The 13,543-nt window shown below is 39.5% G+C and overlaps 1 protein-coding gene across 1 annotated transcript; it reads left to right on the top strand.

The window, feature by feature from the left end:
- The first annotated feature begins 99 nt into the window (after positions 1-99).
- LOC108892933 (alpha-2-macroglobulin) lies at positions 100-12,692 on the top strand. The gene is made up of 28 exons (XM_018690721.2): positions 100-249; positions 373-482; positions 584-751; positions 965-1,192; positions 1,712-1,775; positions 1,929-2,074; positions 3,145-3,294; positions 3,702-3,845; positions 3,940-4,036; positions 4,145-4,289; positions 4,578-4,803; positions 5,318-5,444; positions 5,612-5,733; positions 5,849-5,900; positions 6,112-6,195; positions 6,574-6,750; positions 7,067-7,142; positions 7,291-7,447; positions 7,620-7,694; positions 8,895-9,057; positions 9,154-9,341; positions 9,927-10,139; positions 11,140-11,264; positions 11,545-11,635; positions 11,724-11,792; positions 11,877-11,982; positions 12,162-12,203; positions 12,523-12,692. The coding sequence occupies exons 1-28, from the start codon at positions 168-170 to the stop codon at positions 12,525-12,527; spliced, it is 3,432 nt and encodes a 1,143-aa protein (XP_018546237.2). The 5' UTR covers positions 100-167; the 3' UTR covers positions 12,528-12,692.
- The last annotated feature ends 851 nt before the right edge of the window (positions 12,693-13,543 follow it).

The raw sequence follows: 13,543 nt of genomic DNA on the forward strand, positions 1-13,543 counted from the left end.
TAATTCACAGGAATGTTAATATCTGAAATGGTCGGAAAAATGCATGACACATTGGTCTAAAGTTTCAATTGCATAAGTTTTTATGTCATTTTAACTCTTTTTATCTAATATTATTTTATTGTACATTTCAGACAGACAAGACAGGCTGTGCTGCTTTTACCTTCAAGATGTCAGCTTTCACAAAAATTGACCAAAAGGTGCTGTGGGATCACCTGGACCTCAGTGTCGAAGTGGAAGAGGAAGGGACAGGCAAGTTTTCTTATATTTAATTAGAATTTCAAAATGAGAGTCTTTGTATCAGAAAAAATACAATATCATGTGTTGAAACAATATGGCACACACATTGTTGTAACATAGTGGTTTACTGTATAGGGATTTCACGCCCACAACAGAAGAGGATCCAGATTTCATATGTTATTGGAAGACTGTCCTTCATTGACACACCCAAGATTTATGACCAGGGATCAAATGTGGAGGGAAAAGTAAGTGCAAAATGTTGTCTTCACTTTTTCAGTGTCATTCTATTGATAATGTAACCCAAACAATGTGCATTCTCAGTGATACAGCTTTGTGCTTCCAACAGGTTAAAGCAGTTCACTACAATGATACACCCATTCCTGACATGGCAGTCTACCTGTTAGAGGGTGAAAGGTGGTCAACACGTCAGCTACAGAATCTCACCACTGACAGCGATGGTGTTGCCACATTCTCATTTAGCACAGCTCACCTCCAAGGGGACATCCAACTCCATGTAAGATGTAGCAGTAAAACTACAATCTGAATGCTAATATGTATTAGCCACATCAAACCCCTTTCATAAAGATGACAACACAGCCCAAAAGCTGAAACCCAAAATGGTTTCTGAGCATGCTACAACTGATCTTGAAAAATTAAACTCATTTTCCAAAGTTTTCTCCTGCCTCATCCACCATGTGCTCATTTATGTTTCTTTTCTACAATCTAGGTTAGCAGTGCACCGACACTGGACTACTCTGTTTACAGAACTGTATACTATGAGGCTGGACGTCATAGAGTGTCTGTGGCCCAACTTCCTTCTCCTGATACTAAAGTAGTCAGCTCCCTGGAGGTGATGAAGAAGGATAAGCCTCTTACTTGCGAAAGAGAAGAGGACATCTTTATCCGATACACTGTGGTTGGAGAGAAGCAGGGCTCTGTGGATGTAATGTACCTGGTGAGTGGTGGGTGAATTATTTCTCAGCTTGTCCTCAGTTCTTTTTTTCAGAGAAAAGGACACAGAAAAGATATTTTAGAATGACATTCATATCAATAATTTACACATGACTTTAAAGAACCAGTATGTAGGAAATAGTGGCATCTAGTGGTGAGAACACAGATTGCAACCAAATAAATACCCATCCCCTCCCTTTCCAAGTGTGTTGGTGAGTCTACGGTGGCTGCCAGGTGACAAAATGGTAACTAATCTGTTGAGTGAAGAGGTTTGTTTTTATGGCTATATCAGTGTTTCCCTTTCCATTTTTTCGGCAGTCAAAATATCAGCATTTTTTTAAAAGGCACACATTCCAATGGCAGAGGCTGTGCTGCTGATGGCAGGGAGGCATGCCTTAGTCCTCTAGTTTGTTGATTACTGTTCATTACTACTGTAAATGTTGCACACTGCTCCTTTAAGGAACATTCCAGGGTTTAAGGAGAAAGCATAATTCTTTGTGCCATTTTCTGTCAAATTCTCCAGGTCTTATCCAGAGGAGCCATTGTCATGCAAGGATTTAAACAGGCTGAAGTGCAAGATACATCAGGTGGGCAAAGACAGGCTTTAATCATGAGTCTGGAGAATGATGTCTTAAAATGATTCTCTAAATTAGTATGACCAATCAATATTCAAACTGCTGTTTTACTGATGTGTGGGGGGCATGTGGATGATAACTGTAACAGCTGATTAATTGTTTCAGTGAATGAGGGGGAGGTGTCCTTTAAGTTGAGTGTGCGACCAGAAATGGCACCAGACGTCCAGGTCGTGGCTTACGCCATCCTCCCCAGTGAGAATGTGATCGCCCACAGTGCTGACTTCTCCATAGAGAAATGCTTCAGTCACAAGGTCAGTACAAGAGGAGAACAGGGGCGACCAACAGCACTTGTAAATGTTGGTATAGAATCAAAGTGTATGTTAGTCAGCAGTACTGTTGCTGTGTTAATATCTACCTACCAGTTATAGCCTATGTAAGACATATGTTTTTGAATAAATGATAAATGTCAAGCTAGTCATCAATTGAATTACTTTTACCTGAACTCAGTAATACTCCACAGGTATGGTGGTATGGTGGTGTAATCTTTGTATAGGTATAGGTTTTCATCAGCATCATTGGTGTGCAAGTCAAAGTTAAGTCCAGTCAGCCATCATGTGGACTGGATTATTATGTAAATGTAGAATATGTGCAGTGTTGATTCTTGACAGCTAGGTTCTGACATTGTCGGTCCCCACAAAATGCAAACCCTTAGCACAGCAGGCACTGTGGATTGACAAGTCTGCATAAAGGCCAATTTATGGTTTTGCTCTATGGGTCTGTATGGGACCATGTGGTTCCACATGATTTTCAAATTTTGTCTGTCCAAAATTTTTGCACAGATACCTGAGTTTGCGTGCAGCCCAGAATTTGTGACCATGTGGACTGTCCACACTATAAGCACACCAACTGCACACGCACTTGTCCTATTCTTGTTAAGTAGGTGCACACATTGGGTCATTACTTCTTCTTGTTGTTCAGCCAAATACAGCAAACAAAGGAGTGCTTCTTCTTGCTGTGTGGAGGTCACCATCATGTTCTTTAGTGTGCAGGTGTAGAATGTGTCTGCATATGCATACCACTGTCCACATTCAAATCTGTGTCTCTCCACCTCTGTCCTGACGTTTGATTAAGGCTTAAGATACAGAGCTCGACATCAGCCATTACAACAGACAGGACAAACTGCCAAGTGGCCATGCCCCTGCACTTTTGACCACCTCCTGTGTAAAAATCAAACTGGGAGATTGTTTTGGAATTTGTTATACATGTAAAGAAGTCAGAGTAAAATAGACATTAATGTCACATTGACAAGATTATAGGCTCTCAACTTATACCACTAAAATCTAGATGACGTGAGTGTGACGTGTGTTTTTGTGTGTGTCAGGTGTCGCTGGAGTTTTCTCCATCTTCAGCTGTCCCAGGAGAAGAGACCACCATGCAGGTAATGGCCCAGCCAGACTCTCTTTGCGGTGTGAGCGCTGTTGACCAAAGTGTCCTCATCAAGGAGCCAGGGAACACTCTGACTGCAGACAAGGTAACTGCTGGTATCATCTACAAACAGCTGCTTACACCCTTTAGGTTTAGTGTCCTCTGTGTAATCTTATGCACTATTAACATCATCAGTCACCCACAGGTTATAGTTTTATTCTGAATTTGTCCTGATTCTTTCAGTTTTTTTCTCCCTCTTCCAGTTGTGCGTTGGTATTATGTAATACAGCTGTTCAGTGCAGTCTGATGCTCATTTTGTTGTTATTTTTTATCCAGTTGTAAACATGCTATCAAGTACAAGTCTACCATATGGATGAAGACACCGTTTTATACTTGACATCCACTTTTCATGATAAAAGAGCCATGAATCCAAAGATATAGCCAATCATCAGATCTTCAGAGAACAAGACATATTTGGCAGTTTAAAACTTTGAACCATATTTTTCTTTACAGATTTTCAACTTGTTGCATGTCAGCAAAGTGTCCAATGTTCCATATGAGGTTCAAGATCCTGTAGAGTGCGTACATGTGAGACCAAGAAGATATGTTCTGCCATATCCTGGACAAGAGATTGATGATGCTCATACAGTTTTCCAGGTACTTCTTACACATATTAATGTGCAATTAAAAGAATATTATTTGTTTAACATATAATGTTGTTTCTGTTCTTGTATCTTGTTGTATCATCTAGAACGTAGGACTGAAGATGGCAACAAACATGGTTATCCGAATGCCTTCATGCCTCAAGTACAAAGGAAGAGAGTACCACCATGGCCACGGCCACTATGGTAGTGTTACCACATGCTGAATATTTATCAGCAGTAGAGCAGTTCACTGTGTCATTGCTGTCCTCTGATAATAGAATATTTTCTAGTTTTCTGGTATTTTCGTTTTAGGTTTAAGATATAACTCAGTCCCTGAAACAGCCAGGGTTGTACTTGCATCAGCACCTCGTGGGGGAGCCTATCCTGATGCTCCACCAATAGAGACAGTCCGCACTTTCTTCCCTGAGACTTGGATATGGGACCTGGTGGAAGTTGGGTGAGCTTCCATTGCTAAAGGTTTTGATGGCAATGAAGAAAAGTTTGAGTGAATTTTGAATTGTTTCTGACAAAGACCGCTGTCTCCCTGCACACATGAATGGCATGAAAATAATTTACTTTTAACTGCTCTTCAAGACTTTTACATTAGATTATATTAGATCATATTAGATTAGATTAATTTAGATTAGATCAAATTTTTATGTGTTTTCTTCAACTAATATGGGCTATGTATAATGTGTTTTTCCAGCTCATGTGTCTGTGTGTCTCTGTGTATCTGTTGATCCAGAGAGACTGGAACAAAGGACGTGTCCCTCACTGTACCAGACACCATCACCACCTGGGAGACGGAGGCTTTCTGTCTGTCCCAGCAGGGATTTGGTTTGGCACCACGTAAAGAAATCAGGGTCTTCCAGCCCTTCTTCCTTGAGCTCACTCTGCCCTACTCCATCATCCGGGGGGAGCACTTTGAACTGAAAGCGACCACCTTCAACTACCTGACCAGTTGTATCATGGTAATGAATGTTTCTACATAACCTAAATACTACTGTCAGCATGCTAACATGTTAACATCATAATGATGACATTGACATGCTAATGTTTAGCAGGTGTAGTGTTCATTATCTTCTTAAGCATGTTAGCATGCAAAAACATATACTTGAGGTGGATGAAAAAAGTCACTGGATCACCAAAGTTGATAAAATTCATCTGTGGTGTAAATACATTTAAGTAGCGAATTACATGGTAAAATCCAGCATTAATGCAGTTTACCTTTTTGAAATTCACAATGTGATTATTAAAATTCCATGATGGTAGCTGTAAAATTCATGAACTTTAAAGTATACAGTAAATTTTGACCCACCAAGCACTTTGGTTGGTTCCTACTTTAATACTCATCTTGTTTCCCTGTGTTTGTAGCAATGCAACTGTAGAACTAGAGTCAGGTTTGTATGTTTCACAACAGGTTACAGTTTGAACAACTGTTTGCATTTGCAATACAATTTCTATACTTTTGTGTCTCTTGAACAGGTCTCTGTGACTCCAACACCCTCCTTAGATTACACCCTCACCCCCCTCTCTGGTAATGAGTACAAGTCCTGTTTGTGTGGCGGTGAGCGAAAGACCCTCAGCTGGACCATGGCCCCCTTAAACTTAGGTGAGGGTTAAGTTTTCATCACCACTGGTGTAAAATGTTAAAGGTGAAGAAGTTGCTGTCCCTCTTTCCCCAGCTAAACTCTTTTTCATCTTTATGAAATCAGTAAGAGTCTCCTCAGAGACTAAATATTTTGACACTTTCAAACAAAGTTTTATGGTCTTTTTTAGGGGTTATGAATGTGACTGTGACTGCTGAGGCTGTGGCATCTGATGTTTCATGTGACAATGAGGTCGTGAGCGTGCCAGAGAGAGGTCGTATCGACGTGGTCACACGATCTCTCATTGTAAAGGTTGGTGCCTTAAAAAAGATAATAAAGAAGTTTATTCGAGAAACATATTTTTTTTCAATTAATACAAGATAAAATCCCTGGAAGTCACATTATTCTCTGCCTCCCTCTGTCTCAGGCTGAGGGAACTGAGATGACAAAGGTTCACAACTGGCTGCTCTGCCCCAAAGGTAGGACTAATCTGAGACCAGGCATGCTCTGTCAAACATTTAGAAAAACAGAGAGAGGGACAGATTTATATTCATGGTTGTTATGGGAATTGCACTGAGTTTGGTGCAAATGTCTCATGTTCTTTAAAATTTCTTTACATTGATTTTAGTTAATGATCCACTGACTGTTCATTAAATCTAAATGAGATCTTTGTTTTTTGTCTCTACACAGGAGAGGCTTTGACAGAAGAAATAGACATACAGCTCCCTGAGAATGTGATTGATGGATCTGCCCGTGCTTCACTATCAGTCCTGGGTAAACTGATACATTCATTTTACTTGAATGTAGCAAGTTAACCACTCCCCTACCTCCAAGCCTCTTTAATAAGGACATCAGTAATAAAAAGGGACATTTGAACTGGATTGTCCTACTTGAGATACCACATTTTACTTTTATATTCCAACCATGGCACTTTGATGCAATACAGACAGCAAAATTCTAAATGTATTGACAAAAAGTAAATTACTGGAGCACTGATGGTTTCAGTATTATTCTTGTACAAGGAACACAGTGTCTACATATAAGAATGCAAGTTGAAGGAAACTATGAAAAGCCTCATATGTTTTTGAGGAATCAGCAATAAAACTGTTTAAGTAACTTTGTAAATGTTAGTAAGCCAGTGTTTCTGAACAGGTGACATCCTGGGTCGAGCCCTGAAGAACCTGGATGGGCTGCTGCAGATGCCGTATGGATGTGGGGAGCAGAACATGGCGCTCCTGGCTCCCAACATCTACATCCTCCAGTACCTGAGAAACACACAGCAGCTGACCCCGGCCATCATGGAAAAGGCTACCAACTTTCTGACCAGTGGTGAGCCTCTGCTAGCTTCAGCTGAACAATCTATGATATATGTAAAATATACATAATGCATGACAATAATCTTAATCTTAATATCAGAATATAAGCAGAAGGTCTGTCATGTGCAATCCCCCCACCCGCCAAACTCCACCCATTTCCTGTCACCTCTCTTTTGTCCTCCATCTAATAAATACATCAAATTCCCCAGGATGACGTTGTTGTTCAAAAACACATTTACCTCATTTGATAAGCTTATCAAAAAACCTCATTCATTCTGACAATATGTATGATAATGCCCTAATAAGCTTGTGTTTCTGTTGTTACACAGGCTACCAGAGACAGCTGAACTACAAACATAGTGATGGTGCTTACAGCACATTTGGATCAGGATCAGGGAACACTTGGTGAGAACAATACTGCTCAATCATCCACACAGAATAATTTTATGTAGATGATGTGCAACAATTATCATGTCATGCAATGAGAGACAGTTCACCTCAGGAAAAGAACCTTTTTGTCAGTTATTGTCGAACCTCACTTTGATATCCTCAGGCTGACTGCTTTTGTGTTGAGATCTTTTGCCAAAGCAAAGTCTTTCATCCACATCGACCCAAAAAATATCGAACAGTCTAAGACTTGGCTGGAGAGCAAACAACGAGAAAATGGCTGTTTCCAACAGTTAGGAAAACTCTTCAACAACAGAATGAAGGTGAGCTGACAAAGGTTAGACAGGTTAGTCAGTTTTCACTTAGTGACATTTTGCTGTAGCAGGACTTGTTTCATTCATAGTAAGCAGTGCACAGCATCAATTGTATTAATCAAGCCCCTGTGTGTTGGAGGTACAGTGATGATAGTATGCGAATGATGCTTCCTGTCTACAGGGTGGTGTGTCTGATGAAGTGACTCTCAGTGCTTACATCACTGCTGCCTTCTTGGAGATGAATATGTCTGCAGATGTGAGTAGTTTCTTTCCCCAAATATATGTCCTGCTGTTTTCACTCTAATCTGCACAGTTACAACACATAAATGAACCAATCACATCAACACTGATAAAGATGAAGAAAACAAAAAGTCTGTATCTCTTTAATCAATTACTTTGATACATCTTTCTATCTTTTGTACATAAATGTCAGTTTACAGTATTTACCATCATTTTCAACATGTTTCCCAACTGCAGATTTGTAATTCTTAATTGTAGAGCTTAAAATGTTTTCCATACAGTCATTCCTTCTTTTCTCTCTGTTCGGATATAGCTGTAGTAGAGATACCCATGTAATTTTGAATAATGGGGGAAAGTCTCAGTATTACTTTGTAACAGAGTGGTGAAAGAAGCCTTCTGTACATAAAAGGTCATTTCAAGTGTAGTGGTTATGTTAGACACAGTACGTAGAAACTGTGTTTTGTGACTTAAACTACATAAATGCCAAATGCATATTGCTTATTTGACTCCCCATATCAAACACATGACCTCAGCTTCTGTTTCAATACATCAGTAAGCTCTTAATGCTCAGTGTAAGGCCTGTAATTGACTTTGCTACAAATGTTTTGAACAGATTTTTACACAGAATTATTAAAAAGAATTTAACAGATTTATTCATCTACCACGTTAGTTTTGTTTGTATTAATTTACTCAAAAAGAGAAATCACTTCTTATTGACTATTCCAATAAGTTCTTCAGTTAAAGGTATTTACAAATTACGGGTTTTACACCTGAAACCGATACTATTTCCTGTTGCTGCTCTGTTGTCTAATATTTTGTGTCAGAGATAGAATTAATCCTAACTGACTCACAATATTATGCGCACAATTACAATCTATATCCTAACAGTGGCTGCTCTTCCTCTGGGACGAGTTCAAGCTCTGCTAACTGGCTATGGTTAGCAGCTAATGCACAAGTAGTGTTAGCAATCATATTGCAGACAGCAGTAGTTGTTCCACTGCCTCTGTACTATTCTTTAATATTTAGTTTTGTGGTACTGTCAGATACTGGAGTTAGTGCTGCTGACTGATTCCTGCGGACACAGTGGCCCTTTGACATTATTTCAGAGACAGAAGACTGAACCTGATGAGTAGTGATAATGTTGATGTTGTTGAAATTGCATAGAATAATAGTTGCTTTGTCAATACAAAATATGTTTTCTTTTAACCTGTTATAGGATCCTGTAGTGAAGAACAGCCTGTCTTGCCTCAAGGAGTCCATTGGCGAGCTCAGCAACACCTACACTGTAGCTCTGATGGCATACGTCTTCACCCTGGCAGGAGACATGAACGCCCGTGCTGTCCTTCTGCAGCACCTGGACACAGTTGCTCTAAAAGAAGGTGAATCATCCTCCTAAAGGATCACTCTGGCTTCACTTAGCGTGAATGTATTATGCTTACCTCACGCCTGTGTGTTTGTGGATGGCTGTATTTCAGGGGGTATCCTCCGATGGTCTCAGACAGCTACAGAAACGTCAGCCTCTCTGTCTGTGGAGATCGCCTCCTATGTGCTGCTGGCCAAACTCAGCGCCTCCCCCACTGCTGAAGACCTGGGCTACACCTCTCGCATCGTCAGATGGTTGACAGGCCAGCAGAACTATTATGGAGGCTTCTCCTCCACACAGGTATGGCCAAAACAGCATAAAACTGGATTTTAATCATACAGTGTTCTATAGGAGAAATATACTCTTGACCTTTGTGGCACTGCATTTTTCAGCCAATTCAACAGGCTTTTAAATGTTGTATTTAAATTATGAAATTCAATAATCAACCTATCAAATAATAATAAAACACCTGATATTGGTAAAAGTGAAGAAATTAAGAAAGAAAAAAAATATTTATATGTTTACTGTTGTCAAAGCTGAAATACGATCTCTGCTGGATTACCTCTCAATAATAATTATGCATATCATATAATGTGAGTCAGTATACGTCCAAATTAATCTCCATTGACATATTTTAAAGTGAACTGACTAAACTGAATCAATATTCAGTAGCTTTTAGCAGTGGAGCACCTCACTGGTGACTGAGAGCACTGTGAGTGCTGTGATTCACAGTGTGTTACTTCCTCATTAAACACATATTTAAAGACCTACTGTCGCACCTGTTGAGGTGCATTTCAACTGTGATGCATTCACCTACTGTTGAACTCACTGAAGTGCACTTGAACAGTGACTGAACTGAACTCATTGTGTACGTGTGTGTTGTAGGACACAGTGGTGGCTCTTCAGGCTCTGGCTCTTTACTCCACTCTGGTGTTCAGTCCTGAAGGTTCAAGCACGGTGACAGTCCAGTCCCCCAGTGGCCAGCTGACATTTGATGTGAACCAGAACAACAAACTGCTGTATCAGGAGAAGATACTGCAGGATGTGACAGGAAAGTACAGCCTGGAGGTGAAAGGCACTGCATGTGCTTCAATGCAGGTCAGTCAACACTGGAGCGCTGTTTCTCTTTGATATACGTCCATCACCACAAACACTGCTTATATACTGTAACAGCACCCTCAGGTTGACAGCCCAGCAGTAGATAATCTGTGTATTTGCCTACTTCACCAAACTCTTTAAGCAAGTCAGTTTTGGTATGATGAACTATTGAACAGATGAACAGATGAACTGACAACATGTAGAATAGTATAGTGGAAACTGGCCATTTCACCTGAGATGAAGCCTGCCTCAGCTAATGTCAGACAATAATCGATACACTCATGAAATAAAACTTTATTCTTAAAGGTAAAGAGCAGAAGTGCTGATTCACGTAGAAAACATCATATATTTAATCAATGACACTATTGGTCATCTTGTAATTTTTACTGTTGAGTGTAAACTGTAGGTAGTCAAAAAATAATTTTATCTTATCAAACCCTTTAATCTTGAAGACATCAAAACTATGAAGGAACATGTGGAACTATGTAGTAAACAAAAAAGTGTTAAAGAAACCAGATTATGTTTTATATTGTGGATTCTTCAAAGCAGCCACCTTTTGCTTTGATGACAGCTTTGCACACTCTTGGCATTCTCTCAGTCAGCTTCATGAGGTAGTCACCTGAAATGGTTTTGAAGGAGTTCCCAGAGGTGCTGAGCACTTTGCCTTCATTCTGCACTCCAACTCATACCCAACCATCTCAGCAGGGTTTAGGTCAGATGATTGTGGAGGCCAGGTCAACTGATGCAGCACTCATTTCCACTGTTCTAATGTGTTTGTGTTTGTGTTTGCGTTTCATGGCCCAAACAATTCTCATCTTCTTCTTGTTCTTCCTCAGTAGTGGCTTCTTTGTAGCAATTTGACCATGAAGGCCTAATTCATGCAGTCTCCTCTGAATAGTTAATGTTAAGGTGTGTCTGCTATCTGAACTCTGTGAAGCATTTCCAGAGGGCTTTTGGGCTTTTTGTTATATCAAACCTTCCTTTTGCAACCATTTGCTAGATTTCTCTTCACTACAACATCCCAACTCCTACCGATGTCACAACCCTGAGTGTCGAGGTCAAACCAGAGGCTGTCTGCACCAGCAAATCTCACAGACCCAAGTTCACCTTGAGGACAAAGTCTCTGTAAGTAATCGATTCAAGGTCCAGCAGTAACAGAGGAATACTGACATTTTTGATAAATAATACTCTGCACAGACCAGCAAGTGCTGTACTACGTAACTGTTGTTGGATGGACATGTGGGAAATGTCCAACTCTTTAGCTCAAACTTATCCTAACTGGAAATGATACACTAAGTCTCAGAGTCTCAGATATAAAAATGTCCAACCTCATAACAAGTAGAACTATGAAGGACAGGCTGAGTGGATGAAGGTGTAACATCACATTTTTATGGTTCTATTACAGATACAGTGGTAAGGAGACCACTACAAACATGGTGATCCTGGACATCAAAATGCTTTCTGGTTTTGCCCCTGACCCAGAGTCTTTGAAGCGGGTGAGTTATTACAATAACTTTCAGTTAGAAATGGATTTGTGTTATGTGTTGTTGACGAACGACCCGGCTGAGTATCGTATCCTCACAGCTCAGAGGTGCCCTGCTGGTGGATCGTGTTGAACAAAAGGAAGATCATGTTCTGGTGTACATGCGAGAGGTGAGAGGAATTCACAGTGGGGATCAATAGATGATGACTTTCAGATCTGTTACTGATCATATCATCTGTTTTTCCCTCCAACAGTTACCAAAGGACATAGGCATCAACCACAGCTTAGAGATCATACAGGTGCTCCCAGTGCAGAACCTGAAGCCGGCCGTGGTCAAGATCTATGACTACTACCAGCCAAGTAAAACTGACACCCACACAGACACTAAATCCCTTTACAGAGACCACAGCAAAACTGAATGGTTTTCAGAACTGTAATGTTGAGAACTACAAGTTTTAAATGTGCAGCACGGTTGGACACATGTAGAAGTTTTGATTTAAAAAATCAATTTCTCTTCCTGTTCTTCTTTTTCCTTTCAGGTGACCAGGCTGAGACAGAATACACCTACCCTTGTGCTGCAGGTAACAATCTATAATAATATACAAACACCACAATATTTATTACAAAATTGATTTCTTGATGAAAAATCTCAATCATTTTAACACAAACACAAAAAGCAATTCAATTCAAATGTCTGAAATTGGTCAGAATCTTTCTCTCAAGTACATTTAATACTGTGGAAATCAACCAGTAATTGTGTATAAGAAGTAATAAGAAAAAAGAAATGATATAGTGTTAAATTACATGTGCCAATCTTGTAACCTAAAACAAAATGAGGTCAACAAAAACTATAATGTACTGTCAACTGTAATTATTGTTTTTTTATTCTTTCTCTTGCAGCTTAAAGAGAGAAGTCGGATCAGTTCTGCGCTCGTTAAGATACTCCATATCTGCTGGTGTAAACGCACAAACTAACAGCAAACACTTGGTTAACACATTTACTGTGTGACTACTGTATGTGTCTGAAGTCAAACTCATGCATAATGGAGAATAAAATACTGTCATATGAATGTCCCACTAAAACTGGTCTTGTGTTTGACAATGTTTTGCTCTGTTTCATCATTGTGGTAGTACAGCTTTGCAGTGTCAGTGGTTGTTTATTTTTCCCATGTATTTCACCCACATACCAGAAAAGAAGTTGTGCAGGTAAGCTTAGTGGGGGAAGTTAAAATGTATTTAAAAGGCAGCTTTCTCATGAGCCATCCGTTTAAGTGAGGGATAGATAACAGATAACTTGATGACTGTATGAGAACATATAAAACAAATATACTGCTAGAATTTTTTGCTGTTTGATAAACAAGCTATATTAAATTAGAATGAAAAACTTCTCCTACAAGCTGCAGTTACAGTTACAGAAGAAAATGCATGATGACAAGTTTTTTATTTAGGCTGTGGAATTGGAACACAATTGTTTACACAGCTTTGAGTGTCACAATGAAGTTGACATAATTGTTTTTTAATGAAATGTCTCAACAAGTAGTGGATGGATAGACATTTATGTTCTTCTAAGGAACTGTGGTAATTCCCTGGTATTTCATCTCGTGCTGTTATCATTTCAAAATCTGAATTTGTTAATGACCAAATACATGGAAAACTAATGACATTGGTTGTAGACTCTTGCTGCATTAATGTCTGACAGCTGATATTAGCTGCTGAAGAAATTCTTATCAAACTTGAAACAAATAGGTCTCAATAGATTCTCATCCCCAGCTTTTATATCAATCAAACAAATCCTGGTGTGTGCCCACAGAGATAGTGTGAAAAAGAATAATGCTGTAAATAGCAACCACACTCTGCCTCGTTTCCTGTTAATTCTCTAATGTTGCTATCTAATAATAATGATGGTGAAATGTAAACTTGG

The sequence above is a fragment of the Lates calcarifer genome, unplaced genomic scaffold (assembly GCF_001640805.2).
Source record: "Lates calcarifer isolate ASB-BC8 unplaced genomic scaffold, TLL_Latcal_v3 _unitig_2516_quiver_996, whole genome shotgun sequence".
In the NCBI taxonomy this organism is placed as follows: domain Eukaryota; kingdom Metazoa; phylum Chordata; class Actinopteri; family Centropomidae; genus Lates; species Lates calcarifer.